Below are 25,578 nucleotides of genomic sequence, written 5' to 3' on the forward strand. Positions count from 1 at the left end.
GGAATATATTCCTAAATAATTATTCCTCTGTTTGTTTATTCATGTGACTCCTTTGGGTCAAGCATTGGTGTGAGCTGCCCAGGGCAGCATTTTTGACAGCAGAGCAATGCAAGAAAATATTGGCTCCCTGAGGTAGGGTTGTGGAAGGTGAGGGAGGGAGACTTGGAAAAAATTGCATTAATTTTGCTGTTTTGCCCAGTGCCTGGGAAGAAAATATGCTGTAACCATTGGTTATGAAGGTCTTCTCTGGAAGGCTACACACCTTAGCCTCCAGGGCATAGGCTCTCATTGTAACCAGTATTTTGTCCTCCAGTTCAACCAGGTGGCTCTCAGTTGGTTCTCTTTTAGCTGGTAAAGAGGATGAACAAAACAGGGTGAAAGCAGAGCGAGGTAAAACAAAGTAAACAAGGCGGAGGGGGGAGGTGGAAAGATTTGTACCGATTCTTTTTGGCCATCTTACATGTTCTGGGGAAAAGGAGGTCACACCTCTACTCTCCCATGACCTTTCTCTCTTGGGTCCATCAACCTCTTCCAAGGTGTTGCCTTGGGGCTTATGGATTTTCTTTTACTTCAAGAATCATTGACTGTAACTTTCCCATAAATGTGCATGTGTGTGTGTGCATGCATGTGAGGGTAAGAGAGATGCTGCAGTCAGGCAGGCACATAGCAGTTTTTTTTGGTCAGAGATATAAAGAGTAGTAAGAATCTGGATGAATAGGTCCTTCACTTTGAAAAAAATATCTTCACTGGAGCCCAGTAGCTGGCACCACCTCAATAATGTAAGCCATAATGGAGTGGGAGGGATTTTATTAAAAGAAAATCAATAAACATTTTATACTTTGAGACAAGTGTTCCCTAGTGCCATATTGCACTCTCTTCTGGCCTCTTGTTGGCATGGTCAACTGAACAGAAAAAACTGGGCTTCCTCCACCCTCAGTTGCTGTGTCTCCTTTCCTGCCAGTGTTCTCAGCCAGCCATCGTGCCGTGCGCACAGCTCGCTGCAAGTCTGTGGTCAGTGGGGAAGTCAGTGATCCAGCTTGTCACGTCATGTTTCCAAAATACTGCACTATTATAGTTATCTTTTGTGTTTATAATCCAGCTTCTCCATGAATTCTTCAAGACTCAAACAATTATGGGATGGGTGGGATTGTCTCCTTGCCAAATAATAAATTACCCTTCCTTGGATTCCAACTTCCACCCTGGACAGGAAAGCTATGGCTCTGTTTCCATTTACAGATTAAGTAATGAAAATTCACTCCAAACCTTGGTGCTATGCATAATTTTCATCAGTAGTGTTGTACATTCTTATTCATATTAATAGACTTTTAAACCTCACTCCATCCCCCATACACACACACACACACGCACGCACGCACGCACACATACATTATTCTGTAATTTACTCATTGGGATGGAGTGAAAAATAATTGCCTCACTTAGCAAAACTTTTTTTTTTTTTTTTCCCAACTGATGGCTTGCAAACTTTACAAATTTTTTAGAAAGTGTTTATGGTTAAAGAGTGTTTGTGATTTCCATTTCTACTTTTAAAATAAACAATAAAACGATGTTTGGACTGATTTTCTCTTGCCTTAAATATGTGTTTGGCTGAGTGTGTGTGGCACTTAACAGAGATCAGATGAGATAACTCATGATTTGATTGCTCAGTTCCTTTAAGGTTAGCTCAATGCCTCAGCCTACTAGGTTTATAACCCTTCTGCAGTTTTTCATTGTCATTCATAGTCCTTGATTACATAAGAGTCAGGGTCAAGGCACAAAACAGACGAAATGCTCATGTTCAAATTATGTAATTTGATGAGAGTTTAATGAGGAGAATATTTAAAATATGTGAAAAACATCGGGGGTGGGGGGTGGGGGAGGGCGGAACCACGAGAAAAAGTGGAGCACACTGTGACTAATATAGAGAGCTATGGTCAAGCAAAGCCTGAAGAGGTGAGGAGATGGAGAGAACCCCTTCCCAGGAGCTGCAACTTTTAGTCACAAGACTCAGCCAGCCTGTGGTGACCTACAGACTGGGGAAATACATCCCTAGCTCCACCTACCTTCACTTTCTAGTGGCCAAACCCAACAGAAACCAGAGCACAAGGGATTCTTTGATGCAATCCATAAAAGCCAACTCTTTCCAATGAGTCATTGAGTAGAGAAGGATGGAGAGTAGAACTGAAGAGGCAGATGGAATGGATCTAGCATGTATTGTTTAATGCAAACCTGTAGTCAATCAATGGTTGGAGGCAGAATGCATACTTTTGCTGTAAACATGTCTCTGATCTTCACTAGATCTATACATTGCATTTATTCAATCAAAATTTATGAAACACTAAGTTGTCTATAGTACTTCAAAAAATCTATAATCAAAAAAGTATAGTAATGATTATGGCTATTTTGACTCTTCATTTTTTGAGGGAAACACACATCCAAACCTAGCATTATGGTAATTGTGAAAATATGTTTGTAAATCACTACTTGAAAGCTTATCTTTTGTTTCTTCATATGTAAAATTTATAAAAATAAGCTAACTTTTTGAAAATCAAAATTAAAAAATTTCGAACATCAATTCTTGAAACCAGTTTTAAATGCAGTATACACATTGAATATCCCTTATCTGAAATGCCTGGAACAAGAAGTTTTTTGGATTTAGATTTTTTTAGGATTTTGGAATATTTGCGTATACATAAGATGCCCTGGGGATGGGACCCAAGTCTAAGTATGAAATTCACTTATGTTTCATGCTACACCTTAAACACAAAGCCTGAAGGTAATTTTATACAATATTTTAAATAATCTTATGCATGAAACAAAGTTTTTACTATGAGTTGTCACACGAGGTCAGGTGTGAAATTTTCCACTTGTGGCATCATGTTGGCACTCAAAAGGTTTTGGATTTTGAAGCATTTTGGATTTTTGATTTTTAGATTAGGGATGCTCAACCTGTAATACATAGTTAAACTTTGTCTACATTTTTTATGCAGTTCAGTTCCTGTATTAGGCTATTTTCACGCTGCTGATAAACACATACCCGAGACTGGGCAATTTACAAAAGAAAGAGGTTTATTGGACTTACAGTTCCACGTGGCTGGGGGGGCTTCACAATCATGGTGGAAGGCAAGGAGGAGCAAGTCACATCTTATGTGGATGGCAGCAGGCAAAGAGAGAGCTTGTACAGAGAAATTCCCGTTTTTAAAACCATCATAGCTCACGAGACTCATTCTCTGTCACAAGAACAGTGCAGGAAAGACCCGCCCCCATAATTCAATCACCTCCCGTCGGGTTCCTCCCTTGCCATGTGGGAATTGTGGGAGTTACAATTCAAGATGAGATTTGGGTGGGGACACAGACAAACCATATCAGTTCCCTAACCAAACATACTACATTAATATGAATTATTTGTCTATAAATAATATGTATTTTCATATATAGTTACATAGCATGCAGTGTTTTTTAAAATGGGAAAACATCAAAACTATATTTGTAGTAAATATTGTTAAAAAATAACTTGAGAATGAACTTAGGGTACAATATGTAAATTATACACAAAAATGCCAAAGTGTTTAAAACTACTTCATGGGAGTGCAGTTGGGATATTACATGGGTAGGCAAAGGGATTACAGAGTATAAAAATAATGGAAAATACTGACTTGGGCCTTTCAGGAATGTCCCCTTATCAACTTAAAGCAACATACTCTACTAATCTGAAAATGTGTACCCTGGGAGTTAAGGTTAAGGACAGGGAAGGGAAGTTTAAGGGTGAGGATTCACGCGCTGGTTGGGCGGGTTTGGTTATTTGCCTGTGTGTTTGTGCAGCTATAGCAGAGGAATCCTCTCCCGGTAGCCCCAGGAGGATTATGAGTAGGTAGAGAGGGGGCAGTACAAGGGCAAGGAATCTAGGATGCTCCATAAAGCCCCTGCCCACATGACTGCTGGAGGCCTGGCCCTTCTTTCCTTGGCTGAGTATCAAGAAAGGGGACAAGGACAACCACTGTTCTACTCTCTGCTCCTATGAGTTTTGACTATTTTAGATTTCTCACACTAGTGGTATCATGTAGTGTTTGTCCTTCTGTGTCTGTCTTATTTCAGTTAAGCATAATATCCTTCTATAGATTCATCCTAGGAGGGGGAAATGGGGAATTACTAGGCAAAGGGCACAAAGTTTCAGTTATGCAAAGCGAGTAAGTCCTGGAAATCTATTGTACACCATAGTGCCTATAATTAACAATACTGTGTTGAATACCTCAAAATTTCCTGAGGGGGTTGATCTACTATTAAGTCTTCTTACCACCAAAAAAAAAAAAAACAAAAACAAAAAAAAAACAAACCAAAAACCTAATAATAAATAAACAGGGCAGGAAAACATTTTTGGAGTAATGGATGTGTTTTTGGCATGGATTGTTGTGATTCAACACAGTATTGTTAATTATAACAAACTCATCAAGTTGTATACATGAAGTATGTACAGTTTTTTATGTAGATTATACCCCCAAAGAAATTTTTTTTAAAAGAAAAGAGGATGGGGGCTAAGGGGTCCTTGCTGCAGTCCCCAGTTTTCGTCTGTAGAACCATTTTGCTACTGTCACTGCTCCCTGGGTCTTTGATGTGGTCAGTATCCTGGTCATCGCAGTGAATGCAGTGCCCTGGTCACTCTGGGGCCCTTTGTTCTTTCTTCAGTAGTTTCCCCCACCCAACTACCTTCTCCTGGCTGCTGCTGCTGGGCCTGCTGGTACTTGTGAACCCAGATGACCTACACGGGGAGCAGAGACCCAAACCTCAGGCCAGGTTGGCAATGAGGACACTTCCTGTCATGGTGTTCAGGTCCCAGGTACACAAGCAAATGATCCCTTTGCCCCCTGATCATGATGGGGGACATGGTCCCAAAAGGTTCCAGGTACACAAGGTTCCAGTCGCAAAAGGTTCCATGTACACAAGCAAACGGCCTCTTTGTCCCCTGATAAGATGGTCCTCAGAGACAAATGGCTTCTGTCCTCCTTCCTCACTTCCTCAGCAGGGCTGATTCTACTTCTACATATTTACCCTCCTTTTTGGAGAATCTGGCCCAAGTCATGTGTCTCATGATAAATCTCCGGTTTTGATTTCAGTCTTTTTAAGGGACTGATCTCATCGCATATTTCATATGTTCTTGCCCTCTCTTTGTTGCTGAATTTGATTGAAGTATAAACTAGATATTAGCAAGTAAAAACATTTTATCAAAGTGACTACTTCAAATATAGTAATTTAGACATAGATGAACAAACAATCAGAAAAGCAAATCCGAACATTTTTAAAATCTTTGTGTTCTTCTCCTATTTAGAATTATTGTCAGATGAGATCATACATGTAAAGCAATGTATGGTAAATGTGCACCTCATATTTGGATGCCAGTTGATGAGAGCTACTTTCTTCATGAAAAGCAAATCAATTATAGACTATGTACAAATAATAAAAAAATTTTAGTATTTTTAAGAGAGAAATTAGAAACATATAACTTCTCTGCCTTTTAAATTAATAAGGCATATAAAGCTGAGAAATTATAAAAATATAACGATAATAAATATCTCTGTATAATATATATAATCAACATGTTATAGTTATTTACATATGTATATATGTATATCTATGTGTGTACATATATATATGTGTGTGTACATACATATATGTGTGTGTGTATATATATAGTCTTGCCAGATTAGAGACTGAAAATTCATAAAAGGGCAAAAGTTATTTACATATGTATATGTGTATATATATACCTGTGTGTGCACCTATATATGTATGTGTGTATATATATGTGTATGTGTGTGTGTGTATATATATACATATCATTATTCTTGCCAGATATGAGACTGAAAATTCGTACAAGGGCAAAAATAGAAAAAAAAGCATTGGGGAAATGAAGAAAATAATGACATTTAAGAGAAAAATTGGAGGAGGAACATGAACAAAAATGTATATGGAGAGGAAAGAAGAGATGAAGAGGTGAAAGTTGAGAAGCAAAGGGACAGAAAGGTCCAGAGAGCTGCCAGCAAATGAGTAACAGTATCTGGAGAATGAAAAGGAGGAGTTCTGAAGCCACCAAGCTGATATTTACTAGTTGAGCTGTGCTCATTCCTGGGTCACACTGGGATTCCCTAGGGCAGGCAGGCTTGGAAAGGGGTAAGAGAAGCAGTTCCCAAATCCTCATTCACCATTTGTCTCTTTATTAAAACCTGAGTCTGACCTGCCTGAGAACACTTTTGTGATTCTCCGCGCTGACCTCCCTTTCCAAGTTGCCTTTCTTCAATCCGCTTATGACGGAAAGCATTCTTCTCCCTCTTTGCCCCAGGTGTAAAAGCCTAGGGATGTCAAACAGACATATGAAATATTGATGTCAGAAAAAAAGTCTCCTTTAATTAAAAAAAAGAAATGAAATATGATTTCAAGGAAGAAAAAGAAATGATATAACTTTCTCTCTTGTTAAAGAAAGAGCATGTTTATGTATTCTTTAAATTGACCACCATGGTGATGAGCAAAGCCAGTGCTTAGTTTATTTATAATCCAGGCAGAGAAATGTGGGCTGAATAGTTAGCTGAGAAGCAAAAATCAAGGTTTAATAATTGGAGCTTTCACTCTTTTTTTTTTTTTTTTTTTTTTTTTTTTGACGGAGTCTGACTCTGTTGCCCAGGCTGGAGTGCAGTGGCCGGATCTCAGCTCACTGCAAGCTCCGTCTCCTGGGTTTGCGCCATACTTCTGCCTCAGCCTCCCGAGTAGCTGGGACTGCAGGTGCCCGCCACCTCGCCCGGCTAGTTTTTTTTTGTATTTTTTAGTAGAGACGGGGTTTCACCGTGTTAGCCAGCATGGTCTCGATCTCCTGACCTCGTGATCCACCCGTCTCGGCCTCCCAAAGTGCTGGGATTACAGGCTTCAGCCACTGCGCCCGGCCGGAGCTTTCACTCTTATAGGGCAGAATTAATCCAAAAGTACATCCACAGTTGATTAAACAAGTCAGGTAAGTCTAAAAGTACCTTCAAGTTGGTTTAACAGTTGGTTAGGAAAGTTTTTTATTTTGATGAAGTTCTACTGAACAGGTATAATTCTTGTTTATTAGTTTCAGCTGGTTAAAAGCAATTTTGGTTAAACACAGCATTCCATTTTGATATCTACTAGGAAAGTGGTACTGTTGAGAGGACATTTTTCCTTTTACATGGAAAATGTTTCCTTTTTCATGTTCTTCTCCAATAAAAAGATAGGCATATTATTACCTTTTCAGGTCCAAACCATTATTTTAGCTTGGGGTTCCCAAGAAACAGATTCTGAGTTGAGATTTATGTGCATGGAGTTTATTGAGTGATCTCAGAAGTGATACTGGTAGGGAAGTAAAAGTACCAGGACTGGGTAGAGGGAGGTGTTGAACTGTGGTGCAGTCACAACAGAGGCCTTAGTCAACTCCAAGGGGAACTGGAAGAGCCCTTCAGAGTTGCCTGGCCTTGACCCACAACTGGGCGAGGACTGTCCTTGGCTGATGTCTTAGTTCATTTTCATTGCTATAAAGTAATATCTGAGGCTGGGTGTTTATAAAGAAAAGAGGAATGTGTGACTCACAGTTCTGCAGGCTGTACAAGAAGCACGATACCAGCATCTGGTGAGGTCTTCAGGAAACTTCTGCTCATGGTGCAGGGGGAGGGAGGAGCCCTGAGTGTGAAGATCACATGGCAAGAGAGAAAGAAGAGGGGTGCCAGTGTCACCCAACAATCAGATGTCACGGGAACTAATAGAGTGAGAATTCACTCATTACTGTGAATGCAGCACCAAGCCACTCATAGGGGATCTGCCTCCATCACCCAAACACCTCCTAATGGTTCCCACTTCCAACACTAGGGATCAAATTTCAGCAGGAGATTCTAGAGGGGACAGATATCTAAGCTGTATCAACTCAAGTGACTTTTAGGCTCAGGGCAATTCCTGAAGATGGGAGGGTGACTCATTTGAAGACCTTCAGCTTCCAAGACTCCTCTCAACTGAGGGAATGAGGTGAGTGGCTCAGGCCTGAAGCAGAGTTACCTGGGTGGAAAGCCACAGTATTCAATACTGTCCATTCCTGGTCCTACTCAGAATCCCTTGTTTTGTATCACACATTTTTAGAGCAGCTCTTCCAGGGTTCTGATTGGTCGAATTTCCTGGGAAATATAGAAGAGGAAGGATATGGGATGAACTATAGCCTCCATGGTTGCAGCTGTCTTACATCTGCTGCTGATGTTCATCATCTCTCTCCTCAACCACTTACCCTGGATTCACTTCACTCTTAACTAATGCTTCTGGTCTAGCTGACCTACCTGGTAGGGGGACCAAAGACCCTTATCTCTCAGCAGTCTGATTCCCTGGTCTTGGCTGTTGCAGTTGTCTATTTACTATTAAAATTGTTCAGAGCCTTACAAAGGCTGCCCCAGTGGATTGCCTAGTTACCATATGTATTCTTCCAGCTTCCATTGTCAGATAACAGCTAGATCTGTGCCTAACAATCAGGATCAATTACTCCTGTCAGGATGCTGGCTCCTTTCTGTGCCTGCTAGTCTCTTAACACAAAAATTCCAAAGTAACTGGGTGCAGTGGTAGCTTAAAGTTTTAAGAGCTCCCTGTTATGTCCCATGATGAAGAAATTCTCCATCTGGGATTTAGACCCTCAAAGCCCAGAGCTGTGGGGACCAGAAGCACAAACTCCCCAAGTGGGCCACAGTAGGCCTAACCACTGCTACTTTCACTCACTGGTTTCTGTACTTACGTATTTTGTCATGGAGAAACAGCACCATGAAATGATCATAGATTTAGTGAGTAAACATATTGAGTCTGGTGGATGGTGCTCACAGGATATTTTCTCAAAGCTGAAGCCAGTGTTAAATTTTCAAAAGATTATTCCATCTCTCTGTCAGGCCTGTGTCTTCTGGATGGTGTAGGCCATGATAGGTCCAGTGAATCTCATGGTCACATGCACGCTTCTGCACCTCTATGCCATAAAATAATTTCCTTCATCTGGCACAATGTTGCACAGGATCCTATGCTGGTGGGTCAGACATTTCGTAAGTGCTTGCGTAGTGGCACTGACTGAGGCCCTGAAGAAGGGAGAGGTAAGCCCATATCCTGAATATGCATTGATTCCAGTCAAGATGAGCTGGTGCCCCTTCTAAAGTGGAGGGGGTTCGGTGTGATTAGTTTGCCTCAGAGTAGCTGGTTGTTCTCTCTGAGGGATGGTGCCATATTGGATGCTCAGGTTTGGTGTCTTTTGCTGGCAGGTTAGAAATTCAGCAGTGGCGGGAGCTGGCTGAGTTTTGATGACTGGCTGTGCATGCTATTGGGCCCACATATAGCATCCATCACTCCACCATGGGTACTGTACTTACAAGCCCATTGCACCATCCATCAATGGGATGGCTTATGACACAGTATGGTACCTGCGTTATGTCTAAGATTTTAGTTCTTACAAGGGGAATGCTCTCTGGTAGGAACTGATGTGCAATATCAGGATTTTTCACTCTTTGTACTTACTTTCATATGTTCTTCCATATACCTCTTCCCCAGACCTCCTGTTTCCCTCCAGGGCCCTGGCCAACCAGCCATGCCATTTATCACTGCCTGTAAGTCATTATATATTCTTATGTCAAGCCATCTATCTTTTCGCATAAATGGGATGACTAGTTGCTTCACCTGAAGTTATGCGCATGAGGAGGATTTCTTATTATTCCTGTCTCTAGGGCCCACTCCTGAGTAGACTTCAGTGCAGCAGTAGTTTGCTTTTGGCCTGGATGTATATAGCAAGTTGATTCATGCATGAATGAATCTCAGTATTTTCCTCCTCTTTGAGCTGGTCATTCAGTACTCCCATTTTTCCATAGCTGAGTTGAATGAGAGACCTGGTACTGTAATAATAGTGGATAATGTGGGTGATCTGAGCCACCTACTCATGCATCCCTGGTACTGCTTGTTCCAGATCTCAGATGGTCCCACTTACTGTAACAATGGCTTAAGCTGGGCTCATTCAACCTTGTGACATAGTGATCCGACAGAATTCAGCTCATGACAGCTGATGATTCATGGACAGGTATTTCTCCACCAGAGCACGATAACCTGCCAGAAAATATTTTTGAAAGGTATATAGTTCCCTCTTGCAGATAGCACAACCTTGTTTCAGAATCCTAGAGTCTATGTTGATTTTCCTATTGGTGCTTGTTATAAACACCACAGGACATCTTTTCTCCTTCCCTAAACTTCTAATCACATGGAGTGACAGGGATTCTTTCATTGCAGGCTGGACCTGCTGCAGCACTGTTTCCTGCTCTGGGCCCCATTCTAAGCTGGCGGCATTTAATGCCATCTAGTAAATGGATCACATTCCTAAGTGTGGAATATGCTGCCTCCAGAACCCAGAAAGGCCAAATAAAGTGCTGTGCTTCATTCTTAGTGGTTTAAATTAGGAAATGCAATAATTTTTTCTTTAGATTGGAGGGGATATTCTAGCATACCTTGGACCACTGACCCCTAGAAGTTTCATTGACATGTGGGACCCCTGACTCCTCACCGGGCTTATCTCCCACCTTCCTTCTCACCAGGACCTCTGATGTACCTCTCACTTCTTGCTCGTCTGCTTTCATGTGATGCCACTGATATGGTGGACTGGATGATCTTCTGCAGAATGTTCACACAGTTCAGGTTCCTTTGCATTATATCTGGATAACATTTGAAAGAGTTGAAAGCCTTGGTACATGCCTGTAAAAATGTACTGTTAACCCCGAAAGCAAATGCAAATAGTTTTGAATTCTCCTTTCAGAGAGGGATGGAAAAAATTCATTTGCCCAATCAGTGGCCACATGTCATGTACTTAAGGCTGAAATATTCCAAATTTGGCACAGTGGCTGCAAATAGAATACACTGGGTTGAATTTGTGATATTCAGGCACCATTCTCCAGTCTCTGTCTGGTTTTATAGCATCTCAGCTGGTGAGTTAAATGGGGATATGTTGGAGTACACCACCTCTGCCTCCTGCCTCCTTTAGTCTTTAAGGGTGGCCCTTAGATAATTTTGGAAACATAAACACAGTACTATTGTCAGAGCTTTCAAAATTAATAGAAATGTAATACTTATTCCTTCTTAAGAATGTGACATTGATTTTGATATAGTTATGACTAGAAGGATGGTTTGAAGGTTTCACTTGGGCTTCCTCTTACATAACAGACTAAGAAATCAGTCTTAGGGTTGTGCCAGTTTCCACATCTGTTCACTTCACTTACACAATTGAGGACAAGGGAAATTAATACTGATGGGTTTGTGGGACCAGTAGACTCTCTGAAAACCAGCCCTGGTCTAGGACTCCTGCCTTTTTTTTTTTCTGAGACGGAGTTTCGCTCTTGTTGCCCAGGCTGTGTGATCTCAGCTTACAGCAACCTCCGCCTTCCAGGTTCAAGTGATTCTTCTGCCTCAGCTGCCCGAGCAGCTGGGATTATGGGCCAGCGCCACCGAACCCGGCTAATTTTGTATTTTTAGTAGAGACAGGGTTTCTCCATGTTGGTCAGTCTGGTCTTAAACTCCCAGCCTCAGGTGATCTGCTCACCTCGGCCTCCCAAAGTGCTGGGATTACAGGCGTTAGCCACTGCGCCTGGCTGGACTTCTGCCTTTTGCTTGTTTGTTTAACTGGGCCTCATGTTTGTTTGTCTGTTTGTTTATTTGAGATAGAGTCTTGTTCTGTCACCCAGGCTGGAGTGCAGTGGCATGATCTTGGCTCACTACAGCCTCTGCTCCCTGGGTTCAAGCAATTCTCCTGCCTCCACCTCCTGAGTAGCTGGGACTACAGGCATGCACCACCACAACCGGCTAATTTTTTTGTATGTTTAGTAGAGACGAGGTTTCATCATGTTGACCAGGATGGTCTTGATCTCCTGACCTCGTGATCTGCCTGCCTCAGCCTCTCAAAATGCTGGGATTACAGGTGTGAGCCACCATGCCCAGCCTGTATCTTTATTTTCATAGGGGACCATTAGATACCTGGGCTGCTTCATACCCAGGGTATACGTGTCAACTTGTACACTTGTCCATTAGTCTTTAGAATATTTGGACATTTCTCTCTCTCCTCAGTGTACAACTACCCAAGTTAATGGATGTAGGTCCTTTTAATTAAAGACCAGAAAAGTGTTGCTGTAGACTCTTGATGTGTTGTTGTAAGATTCTTCTCCTGGGGACTTACCCTCTCCTTCAATCAATGGATTCTGTGTTTGAAAACTGGCTTAGGTCAAGAAACAGAGCAAAAGATTGTGACTTTTTATTGCAACGTCATCCCTCATCGCTCTTGATCACCCATTCTTGATGTCTTCTGATTCTATTAATTGAGGACTATCTCTTTCATCTGATAATTCATATTTCTTGTAGGGATGTCATGCTATGTTAACCATTTCCATGGCTCTCTAGGTCAAGTCCCCTTGGCTGCAACTTCAATCTTGCAATAAGTGCCTTCACTTTGTTTTGGTGGTTTAGTGCTGCCATAGAGTCCATATTATTTTAGAATTCTATAATTCCAATTACTGTCAGAGTGCCCAATCTGTAAGGTGTTTCCTAGCATTGGGGCTAACCTACGAGGGAGAGCCACCTCTGAACTTTCCAACAATGTTGGTGCTCTTCTCACCTGCACATTTCTTATTGCTTTGGTAAACGGAGTGTCCTTTGGGCCTCTGGCAGATCATAGTCAACTGATGGGCTTTTCAGCTGTACCTAATATAGCAGCTTTAGCCTGCCTCATTCTGAGATTTGGTTTGCTTCTTCCTCTGTCACTGCAATTCAGACATTTCTACTTCACTTAACATGGGTCAATTTTTTTTGTTCAAGTTTTCAAAAGCCACCCTAGTGTTATCATCATCTTCTAGGGTTCTTGATAATGTGTTAAATCCTCTATTAGAGGTGAGTGCTCCCACAATGCAAAATTATCTAATTCTAAGTCCTGCCCTTTTTCATTCTTCACCCTCAGGATCCAGTTCCCCCACACTTTCCCATTCCTGCTAGTACATATTGATTAGGTCCTGCAGTTAGTTCTTTTGAGATGTAGTTTTTTTTCACTCTTAGCAGCCTCTTCACCTTCCCTGATCAGGCACATTGCTCTGCAAAGATTATTAGATCATTTGAGATACTACTGGGAAGAGCAGATGTAGTAAAACCCCAAAGTGAAGTCAAAACTATTTCTAGAGAGCAGACGCTTTTCTCCGTCTAAGGCATATATTACATGCTAATGTCACCTTGACATAAATTCATGAAGCAAGGAGGGGTACAATCTGAGTAATTCTGGGAAATTTTAAAGTCTCCTTCTCAGTTGTCTGGGAGCTAGTGTAGTGAAAGAGTCTATGTTTACACAAAAAGGAAGTGTAGATAATTCTACTGGCAGAAGAGCGTTTTCCGCAATCAACAAGCTAAGCGTAAACAGTAAAGACAATTATTTCCTGTAATGTCACACCATCGGCAAGATTATACGTTAGGTGGCTTAACTGATTTATCATTGGTAACTCTGTTGACGTCAATCCTATCTTTCAAAAATATTTAAATTATTTTAACTAGTCTTTTTTTTTTTCAAAAAAAAACCCTGCTTGGTGAATATTATTAGCATTAAAATGATAATTTTTATTGGTAAGGTTATGAGTTAATCAGAGGTGGAAATTAATTTTCATGGATCGGCATTATCATAATGATAGCTAGTTGCCTCACTAAGATAATACTTTCATAAACCTTCCTGGTGTTCTAGGACAAAGATATAAACCCAACAGGTAAAGGTTCATATATAATTTTGGCCTTATTGAATATAGCACTATCTGAACAAAATATTTTTGTCCTAGAATCAGGATAGTCATAGCAATATGAAATATAAATATCATAGCTAAAGACAGTTAATGTAAATTACAATGTAAATCAGTTGCGGTTGTTATAGGTGTCTGTCTCAATTCCACGGTCTTGGGTTAAGTTGTCTGCTTCCACGAAGGCATCTGCTTCCGAAATGAAGATGTCGTGGAAGTTATGCCTTAGTTGTTTCATACAGCATGGCACATTTGTGGTAAGAGTTGTTAAGTTGTACTGAGAATCTTGTGCCTTAAATTTTTAATGTTTTTCCCCAGAAGACTGAATGATCTATAGCTTGTAGCAGGAGCCTTCAGATAAATGAATGGAAAAAGCAAAACCTTTCTCAGGATGATGGGGTTGATTGGCTTTGATTAATAATATATTGTGATTACCAACAATAATAGAATGGAGGAATTTAGAATACAGGGGGGTAATAAAATATCAATCTATGGGCATAAATCCTTGATTCCCCTGGAACAGGAAGATATTATAGACAGTGAGGGCACTGAAAACTTTCAGTCTTTTATTAATGCCGTAAGAGATATTGTAATTAAATCCAAGAGACAAGCATTTAGATTTTTCAGAGATGATTCTAATAAAGTAACTATCTAGATTCACCTAATTCGCAGCACTGTCAGAAATTATAAAGACATTGTTTATTGTAATCCAATATAGATGAATATATATGTTTACGTTTTGAAGATCTTAAATATTTATAACAATTTTAAGACTAGTAAAATTTGTATAGAAAATTTAGGAAATTTAGATAACTTAGGTTTTCTTTTTTCTGAGACAGAGTCTTGCTCTGTCACCCAGGCTGGAGTGCAGTGGCCAGATCTCAGCTCGCTGCAAACTCCACCTCCTGGGTTTATGCCGTTCTCCTGCCTCAGCCTCCCGAGTAGCTGGGACTACAGGTGCCCGCCACCTCGCCTGGCTAGTTTTTTGTATTTTTTAGTAGAGACAGGGTTTCATCATGTTAGCCAGGATGGTCTCGATCTCCTGACCTCGTGATCTGCCCGTCTCGGCCTCCCAAAGTGCTGAGATTACAGGCTTGAGCCACCGTGCCCGGCCAACTTAGGTTTTCTATGAGTAAATAAACCCTAGTTTTGCAAAATCTAGAATATTATGCTACCATTTTTACACTGTGAGAAAACTGTGGAAAAGGCATATTATCAAACCAGCCTAATTTTCAAGGATTCACATTAGTCACATTACCAGGCACGGGTACACGTATCAGTGGAAAACTGGGCTGAATAATTTGTTCAAGGAAAAAGCCAATAATTTGTGTATGTATTAGGGAGTTGGCTTATGGTGGGTTTTGCTAGTTAAAAACTGAAGGCTACACTCTGGATAACAATCTGGACAAGACAGATGTAGTCCATAAGTCAGTAGATAGTTGTTTAAAACAAATGCCATTTTTTAATCAGCAAAAAAAGTTTTCAGTTAGGTTGGTGTGGGTCTGTACCTGGGTCATGTGAAGGTCTCAGTTGCTTATCTGCTTCCACTGGTGGAACGCCCAAACATCACAGTTGTTTGTCAATTTTGGAGGGTTGGAAGTGGTTACATTGAAACACCACAACCAGTCTGAGGTCTTCTAGCAAAGTGAAAATGGAAAAATGTTCTTGACACTAGTGTGTACCAAATCACTATGTTATTGCTATCCCATAGGATACCTTTATATGTGGTCCAATAGTTTCATTTTAAAATTTTCATTTTATTTTGCTAGAAATTTAACTTTGCCATTAGTTAAACTTAAGATAAACATTTTAGAGATGAAATATAAAATATGTAAAAGTACTTTTTTCAAAAATCATAGGAAGTATTTGTGCAAAAATGTTTGGAGTTCTGTGTTTTAAGATAAATATTAATGAAAGCAAATTGAGTCAGTCTTATTTTATAATTCCGTGGGTTTGTCCCTTGTAATACTTTATGAGCCTTGGACATGCTAGTGGATATGGAGAGGTTTATTTTGTTGTTTAAAGTTTTGGAGGCAGGAAGAATATCAACTCTTGTGTTGGATCAAATCAAGTCAAATAGGGAATCAGCCTATGGTCAGAATATTCTCTCACCCTAAACAAAGTTAAATACAGAAATAATGAAATAAATTCAGCTTATTTTAAGTCAAGCCCTTTTTTACTGGTTTCAGCCAAAGCTGTAAAACTGAGTGCCATTTGGTACCTGCCTTAGATGGCAGAAGAAGTCAGAAGGCAACAAAGCTTTAGTGCTCAATAAACCTGGTTTAAACTTTATTCCAAAGGTTAAGTTTGATTGAAAAATCCCAAAGAACAAAAAAAGACCTAATTCCTCAATGTTCTTGGTATTTTCAATTCTGAAGTCAGTTGGATCCAAAGCATCTGACCTCCCATCCCTATTTTCCTCTTTGACAGTGCTGAACTAAACAGCTCTTAAAAATCATAGAGTCAGTTGAAATTCAGTCAGGGCATCTGTCAGTACCAAAATAGCAGATTTGGGCCAACATTTAAAAATGAGCAATTTGGAATCTGGTTCATTTTGGCATGCTGAGAGCCTGGCCAAAGTCTTCCCATAGCAGGTGGTTTAGTGGGAACTTGGTTCGTGAAGGCTCTGATGTGCTTCTATTTATACCTCTGTGTTAGATGATAAGCCTGAAGCTATGGTTGCTGTGAGTCTGCCAGACAAGAATCTAAAACAAAGCACAGAGTTGATTACCACTGGGCTCATTGCCAAGGGTCCTGCCACAATACTGCATAAGTGTAGTGCCCAGTGCCCCAATTGTGATTGGCCTTATTGTTTGTTTCTGGTGTCGGTCTAGCTGTCAGTACCACAGTGGATTGTATCTGTTCTCTCCCAGAAACCAGACGGCTAATGTTTAGTGGTGAGGTGGGGCTAGATACACTCACCCTGTATCATTGAGTAGAGCATCACTTAGTCACATATTAGACACCAGAAAGCTTTCTCAGCAAGATGGTGGAAGAGGTTCCTGTTCATAGATCTTAGCAATAAAAGCACTCCTTAATTTTATATAAACACACATTAAATACAAACATAAGTAAAGTGTTATAAAGATTTTTAAATGCATGGCCTTATTTGATGCTTATAACCACTTAGTGTTATAGGAGAGGTTTCTATTATCATTCTCATTTTCACATGAAAGAGGAAGTTAGAAGAGTTAAGTGATTTGCCTAAGATCACTCAGCCAACAAGAAGATCCAAGAATGATTCTGAGCTTTGCCATCTCTCCTCAGCTTTTGTTTGATGCACAGCCATCTGATATCTAAGTGGAGAGAATGGTGGCCTGGTGATTGCATTTAAGACTTATAATGATAAATTTAAAACCGTAACATTTAGCAGACCTCTAGTTGTGGCTACTACTGCTGTTGTGCCACAAATTCTAGTGTATTGATTTTTATCCATGCAGCATTTTAATATTGTGGACTTAAAAATGAACATTAGAATCCTACCGTCTTTGCAGTGTCTGTAGGGGTTAGTTTTTTTGCCTGGAAGGATGCTGTGAGGAAATATATTTTCAGGTGGTTTGGGTAAGGCTTATAATGTCTGGATAGCATGAAGTTGGTAATTAGATCATGATGGAATAGCAGCAATTTTTTTTTGTTCAATTAATCAGAAAATATCATGGCATGCCTATGATGTTCAAAGAACTATGCCAGGTTGCTAAGAACTATACAAGGACTGACTGCCTTCAAAGAACTTACAGTTCCATTGGAGAGATAATACATGTGTATACAAAATAACCAGCCACATAGGGAAGCTATTTATAATGGCAAGGGTAGGTACGAGGCAAGGCAAGTCTGTAGGAGGAGAGATCACAGTGAGTTGAGGTGATTTTGGGAGACTTGTAGATTTTTTAGTGGAAGCCAAATTTAGATACTGTATATGAAATGGGGGTAGGTTTCTAGATGGTATGTTGGGAATGAAGAAACAGCCATATATAAAGAAATAGCACTATAAAAGAATAAAACATATTGTGGATATGAGTAGACCTGTCTCACTCTGGACAGGAATTTATAATACAAAGGAGTGGAAGATAGATGTCAGAAAATTGATGGGAAGATTATGGGTGGCCCTGAATACCTGCATGAAGAGCTTATTCTGCTATCTGTAAGGAAAGAAGTGTCATTCAAGTATTTTGAATGGGAGGCAGAAACTTAGAAAGCATCATTTTACCTGGTGGCAGTGTCCAGGATAGAGTGTGGAATAAAGGGAACAACAGACTATCAGTGGAGGGACAAGTTAGAAAATGGAGCAAAAATCTGGATGGGAGGTGACCATCAGCAGAAGAAGAAATAGCAAGAGTCGTTATCTTGGAGGAGAGGAGCATATCAAGGGTCCTCAAGACCACCCCCGGTTCAGTGATTCACTAGGAGGACTCACAGGACTCAGTCTGTAGTGCTAACATCTATGGTTTATTACAACACAAGAATACAAAATAAAATCAACAAAGGGAAGGGCTCATGGCACAAAGTCTGGAGGAGGCCAGCCACAAGCTTCCAAGAGTTCTCTCCCAGGGGAATCACACGGAATGTGCCTAATTCCTGCAGCAATGTACTGTGAAACACATGTGGAAGGAATATTGGACTCAGTGTCCAGGGTTTTTATTGAGGCCTTTTTACATAAGCACCCTCTGCATTGCACATAATAAAATTCCAGACTTCCAGAAGGACAGCAGAGATTCAGCATAAACTACATTGTTTGCACAAAACGTTTCTTTTCTTTTTTTAAAAAAATTTTAATCTAGAGACAAGGTCTTACTGTGTTGCCTAGGCCAGTCACAAACTCCTGGGCTCAAGCGATCTACCTACTTCAGCATCCCAAAGTGCTGGAATTACAGGTGTGAGCCACCATGCCCCACCTGTGCAAACAGTTTAGGCCCAATGAGACACTCTTAACTGTGCTGACAATTGGAGAAACCTTCCTGAAATCCAAGTTCCCAGATGCCAACCAAGGGCCAACCTTGCAAGCAGTTTTTCTTTACTTTTTAAAAATTTTTTATTTTATTATTATTTTTTTTGAGATGGAGTCTTGCTCTGTCACCCAGGCTGGAGGGCAGTAGCACGATTTCGGCTCACTGCCACTTCCAACTCTTGGGTTCAAGCAATTCTGCTGACTCAGCCTTCTAAGTAGCTAGGATTACAGGCGCCTGCCACCAAGCCCAGCTAACTTTTCTATTTTTAGTAGTGATGAGTTGGCGAGGCTGGTCTTGAACTCCTGACCTCGGGTGATCCACCTGCCTCAGCCTTCCAAACTGCTGGAATTACAAGCATGAGCCACCGCATCCAGCTGCAAGCAGCCTTTCTAAGAAGTCTGATTTGCTATGTTAACTCTTTTCTGCACAGGGAGTGATAATACCACTTAGGTTTTTGAGAAGGAGGTATTGATGGATACAATTTTCAAAACCCAGGAGAGTCTGATCTTAAGGTCATGTCTCTGGAAGTGGTAGTTGAGGTTGGAGCAAAAGTAGAGAAACCAGTCCTGGTCGTCTGTCCACATACAGAAGACTGGAGAGGTAGAAGAGAACTGGGACGGTGTATTAGGAAATCAAGAGAGGATAGAGGTTCAAAAGGAGGAAATGCTTGGTAGTATATAAAGTACTGCAGATGGGCAGGGATTATGGGCACTGAAAAATGCCATTGGGACATCATTTAATAATGTTGTAATGGATTTTCAACTTAAAAATTATCTGTACACATTAAGTCAGACTTGTTTAGCCAGTGCCTTGAATAGCTTTCCTGCCTATCACATCTTTCTGTTTTCTTTGGATCACCTTACAAAAGCTCTGTTTTAACATTTTTTATTGTGGCTTTGAATTTTTTGTTTGGGTTTAGATTTCACAGGCAGAGGGAAATGGATGAGCTTTGGGAAGGCGAAAAAAATTCTTTGTGTAATACTACTTATTTATCTCCGGCCATTATTTAGGGACAGCAGTAGCCGAAAATCACCTCTTCTTGATGGAAAAGTAATTCAGTTTGTTCCTTTAAGAGGATTGGGTTTACCATTTCATTGATTTCATCATTGCTTCCTGGTAAAGAATAAAAATTAAAAGCTGCTTGTTTTGAGTAGAGACATCTCAAGGGGCTTATGAAAGTGTCTGAATTTACTACTACACCCTTGGACTTCTCCAAGACCCTGAGTTCCAGTTATTGTCTCTGAAATTTCATTTTTTTTTTCTGGGTTCTCAGACGCTAAAGGTGTATAGAGCCTCTAACATGAATGATTTTTGTTATACAAGACCATGTGAACCAATAGTGGCTTTTCCTTTGGTTGTAATAAAAATATATCAGAACTATATTTATTTTTTCAAAAACCTCGTTTTGTGTGTTTGACTTTGAGTAGTAGTGGGCTAGGAAATACCAGCACCTCCTCTCTCTCTCACTCGAAATGCTTCGGGAATAGAAAATCATTGCAGGCAGAAAGTGGAGAGTGTGGTGCTCAATGTGGCATTTGCAGTTCTACTTCCCTCCAGTGGTGGGTGACAGTTCTGGCCTTATTCACGTCATTGCACTTCAGGAGGGCAAATGTGTGCTGTAACTGAGTTGGTTTTAAATTTTCTGTCTCTTGTCCTAATATCCCAGGGCTTCCAGCAAAAGTTCTCCTTCCACAGTAAAGAGATTGTGGCTATCAGCTGTTCCTGGTGCAAGCAGGCGGTAAGTTTGGGATGAAATAAAGCAATGTGGGCTCATGTTTTGTCGGAATACACTTATGTCATTATTTGAGTTCCTCCTTGGAAGTAGAAGGCATTCCTAATTTAATGTATTGCTTTTCTCATATAGGATCCTTGGAGGAAGAAAGACAGATTGAAACTATAGAACAATAGCATAGATGAACTGGGATACACTAGAGAGATAAATTAACTTCTGTATTTTATATATATTGAAGCTTGGGGTCAAAGACTAGAAAATCCTTCCCTAATTCTAACACTGGGACTAGAATTGAGGACTTCTTACTCCACATTTTCCCCCCAGTGCCTCTATATTGTTGAGAACTCCTCCTATATAGGAAGGTGCAACATTAGAAGCAAAGCAACGTACGACATACGAGGTCCCTCCAACACGGGTGGACACGAATCCTGGCTCTTCTGGTTTTAATGTTTAAAGTGCATGACTTTTTATTTTGGGGCTAAGTGTGAGGATAAGAAGAGTGGTTCTTGTATGCTTTTTTAGGTTTGGATGTTGTCTGTATGCTCACTGAAATGTAGCTCTTTCTTACATTTTAACATATATATTCATTAGGATCTGATGGTAACGTCCCTATTTACTTTTCTTCAATCTACCTTTTCCCCCACTTTATTTAGAGCCTAATTCCTCTGTCTGTACCAGATGCTACATTTTCTTATTTGTTTGTAACCGTGTACCTGTGCACCTGTTCTTTCTTTTACCAGATAACATATAGTCTAACCCAGGTGTTGGCAGACTGCAGCTCATAGGCCAAGTCTGGCTGCCATCTATTTTTGTAAATAAAATTTCATTGGAATGCAGCCATGCCCAGTTATTTATATATTGTCTGTGGCTGCTTTTTCATTTATGTGTTGTCTATAGATACTTTTGTGCCACAATGGCAAAGCTGAGTAATTGCAACAGAGGTGGATGGTCCTGTAAACCTAAAATATTTACTCCCTGTGCCTTTATAGAAAAAGTTTGCTGATGCCTGCTGTAATTTCTCAATCTCCCTATTCTTTTGAATGAGTTGGAATATATAACCCCTTCATTGCACGGGAGACCTGCAAAGGAAAGGCTGTGGTGTCTTGGTGAGGTTAAAGGATTGCAGAAAACCCATGCCACTACACACATCATGCTAAACACAGGCCATGGGGCTGGAACAGACGTATTTTGTTGAAACATATGAAATTGACATATTGTGGGTCAAAACCATTTAAATTTTGGCAGTTCCATATAGTTCAAACTAATAATATCTCTAGCCCCTACATGTCAAAAGAACCTGCCGTCACTAGATAGAGACTCAGTGGTCTGGAAAGCTCAGTGTCACTGCATCACAATCCTGCAACATTTTTTATTCCTGGCATTTTCTTTCACTTTCAGTTAGTTGTTGCATAAATAATCATTGCACATCTGTTCAAGAATGTGTGCACAACTCTAAGGCCATCCTAGACCTTGAATGAAACTCTTTACCAGCAAGGCATTATCTCCATTTGCGGTGCAGGGGTTCCCAGTGCTGCTATCTTTGCTCCTGGTTCTTCTGATCTGACGAGACCCCACTGGTGGGGCAGCCTTCTGGGCAGCAGTGTGCTCAGATCGGCTGCATCTGCTCCTGCCCTGTGCAGCTACCAGGCTGTGGTGAGATGGTCTATCCAGATTCAGTTAATTTGGAAACTCAATCTCACTTTACAATGAACATGAGTGCTCTCTTTCTATTAATCTGTAGTCCAACTGAATCACTACAAAGGACAACTTTCACCTGACCATTGTGGTAGAGCTTTGGTCAGTTCCACATATCTTTGAATTTCCCAGTTTCCCACATTGTAGAGGGCGATTTTCGTAGGGACGATAGACACAAAAGATTTGAACACAAATTACAGTGGTGATATGTTTTCACAGTCCAGGTGAACCCCTTTTAGGATATTTGATGTCAGACAAGCAAATAAATATGTGACCCTTTATGGTACAGGAGAAAGAATATGGGGTTTGGGACCTGGATTTCCAGGGATGCGGTTTTGATTCCATCATTTAAAAACTGTGCAATCTTGGATGTACCTCTGAGTCTCTAGAGTGGAGATTACTCAAGTATTCATTGAGAGACTTGACATAGGCAGTCTCTGCGATCCCTAACATTTTAGAAATGCAGTGGTCATACATTTGAGGGTTTATTTGAATTGCCAAGAAGAAAAAGCAGTTTTTAAAGAAGGTATTCAAATGTTAAAAGTATTTCTCTGGTATATTTGTTTGCAGATCATAAATAACTGGTGGCAGACAGAATTATTAATTTATCAGTATTTTATACACAACTGCTTGATTAGTAATTAGCCACAGGATCATAGCAGATCTTGAAGACATGAAGACATGAAAACAAAAACCTCTCTAATGTTATGTAATGTAATTAGAGTGACCATATTTGCCAGATTTTTTTGGAGACGGTCCTAATTTGTGTTTGTGTTTTCAGCATAATTATTATCAGTGATACTTTTTACTTTTAACATTGTTGCAGTTAAAATGCTAAATTATGTAGTTAGGTGAAGTCTAATCTAAGAAGAAACTGAGGTTAAATTTTTAAAATCACTATGATTAAAATTTAAGGCCTATAATTATTGCATAATGTTGATTTTAGTTTTCTTTTTCAGAAAAATAAATGTTACTACACACCACTATCACATTATAGTCACACAAAAGATGGTTGAAAACTTGACTGACCTAAGGTCACCAGTCTGAGTGTCACTGTTGGGGTATAGAATTAAGACCCTTATACTGTGGTATTGTTTCAAGCATTAGCCTACATTTACTTCCTTTCAAAAGCAAAAATCACTTTAGACTTGCCAAGAGTAATAGGGTCATTGTATATTTTTTAGCAGTCCCAGACAAACCCAATAGAAACGATCTCTTTGTACTTTGTTACTTCTGGGATTTTCAACTCTGTAGAACAGACATCATGCTTCTTTCCTGCCCTCTCTAAACTGGAAAGACAACCTGGGAGGGTTTATATCTATGATAGGGAAAGGAAAGGCAGGTGGTAGGCATTGCCTTTCTGTCTGTTCATTTCCTTCTCAACGTTATCTTAAATCAACCAAGTCCATGGCCAGTGCAGGTCAAGGGAAGTGTGTGTGAAAATTTTGCGCAAAATCAGGATTAGTAGAACCCTCCAAGACTCTAAAACTTTAGTAAATATTCCGTGCAACAATTAGAAAGTTTTAGCAGGCTTCATCCTACTAGACTGATTTCTTGTCATCAATGTTATAAGTTTGTAAACCGGAATAAATTTGAAATCTGGTTTCTAAGCTCCTGGGGCTGGCTGGGTCATGATGAGGAAAGCATGTCCTCAGTGTGTGTCTGTGTGTGCATGTGTGCATGCATATGTATTTTTGTGCATGTAATGAGTGTGTGTGTGTGCGTGTACATATTTATCCCTTCTTGCCGCAGCATTACTCTTTGACCAGAATTGTTTACTGGCCTATTTTTCTCTTTAGTTTCACAATAAGGTGACCTGCTTCATGCTGCATCACATTGAAGAACCCTGCTCCCTGGGGGCTCATGCTGCTGTTATTGTCCCACCCACTTGGATCATTAAGGTGAAGAAACCTCAGGTAACTGCCAGGACTCTGGTGCTGCTGGGCCAGTGCAGAGAAAAATGAACTGCTGCTTCATGCTTTTCTCCCCAGACTAGTCTTTGGGTTCCTATGACCTTTGTTCACTCATCCCCAAGGCCCTGTGCTTAGCTTCCACAGTTCATCCCATTGGCCCATCTCTTTCCCCGTGTTGGGCTCTCTCGTGGAATCAACCTCCACATCCTAATGAATTCAAAGTTCTAGAGCAGGAATGTTGCCTCCTCATTCATGTGCTAATGATGTTCTCTTTGATAGGTGCTCTTCCAAGTTTCACTGAGTACTAGTGGTGGGTACAGCTGATGCTTATACAACTCTGTTCTCTTCCAACCTGGGCATCCCCAGAGGGTTAATATGAGGGCAAACTGTGCAGGCTTCATGGTTTGGTTAATATTCCTGCCGCTTCCAACCTGGAAGGCAGACCATGAGTCATGACCTTCCTGAATACACAGGCCGGCTTAGAGCATGACATTTTTTTTTTCTTAAGGCAAAGTAGAATTTATTCTCTTAATATCTAATCTCATTCTGTGTTCTCCCCAGTGCACTTCCTGTCCTTGTGAGTCTCCACCTCAGTATTCAGGGAAATCTTAGTGGTTTCTTGACAAGGTCATAATCTTTGAAATAAAATGTTTCTGCCTTTGTACTATACATCTTTGACAGTTATCTTCAAGTTATGGGATGGCAGATTTTTAATGCTATGGGAAGAAAGACTGTACCTCCCTTAGGGTGCAGGTACTTTAGGAAGTCTTATCAAATGCAATACCTTTAAATGACACGGTAGCCCTACTTCCTGCGGTCTCCAGACTCATCACGTAATTCATTCTTGTTGACTCAGGTTTATGTAAAAACTGGTGGATCTGGGATACTGTTTTGCTTTGTGTATTTTATATAAAGTTTAGACTCTGTTGATGAGTAATGTTTAGGAATAAAATTATAGTGCATGGAAGCCCTTGGGATATTTATTTCCAGAGGCAAGTATAGTATCTACATATTAAAAAATGAGGAGCCTAGTGCTTCATTTTATATTTTAGAACCAAATGCCAAGATATGTTAAATGAGTTGCCCAAGGTGATAAAACAAATTAAATATAGTATTGCTATTTGAAATTCAAGTGTACTAAATTCCAGTTTTTATTTTTAAATCTCTTTAACATTTCTTCTTTTAAATTTTTCTAAAATTTGGTAATCTCTCCAAATCTTTACATTAAACATTCGTTCAGTGAAATCCACATCCTTCCATTGAAAACCTCGATTGTATCAGGAAGGCTAGTTTAGTAGGCATTGCGATAAAATACATGATCCTTACTCTTGAGAATCTTGTTTTGAAGGGGAAACTTCATAAAGAAGATGGGTTTTGTTCTGCTTTGTAAAAATGGGTGAGATTTAGGTCTGTAGAGTAGAGAGTGAGTAGCAGGCACACAGGCACAAGTACTGTGTCCAAAATTATATCTGTGGAACTGTGAGTCTAGT

General features: G+C 40.2%; 1 protein-coding gene across 8 annotated transcripts in view; it reads left to right on the plus strand.

Moving 5' to 3' along the window:
- DGKI (diacylglycerol kinase iota) overlaps positions 1-25,578 on the plus strand; it is a 464,727-nt gene that overhangs the window by 202,420 nt on the left and 236,729 nt on the right. For all 8 annotated transcript variants that reach the window (XM_050782372.1, XM_050782373.1, XM_050782378.1 and 5 more), the window contains 2 exons: positions 20,415-20,486; positions 23,975-24,091. In XM_050782372.1, coding sequence (XP_050638329.1) covers positions 20,415-20,486; positions 23,975-24,091 — 189 coding nt within the window. The remainder of the gene's footprint in view (positions 1-20,414; positions 20,487-23,974; positions 24,092-25,578) is intronic.

The sequence above is a fragment of the Macaca thibetana genome, chromosome 3, assembly GCF_024542745.1.
Source record: "Macaca thibetana thibetana isolate TM-01 chromosome 3, ASM2454274v1, whole genome shotgun sequence".
Taxonomy (NCBI): Eukaryota; Metazoa; Chordata; class Mammalia; order Primates; family Cercopithecidae; genus Macaca; species Macaca thibetana.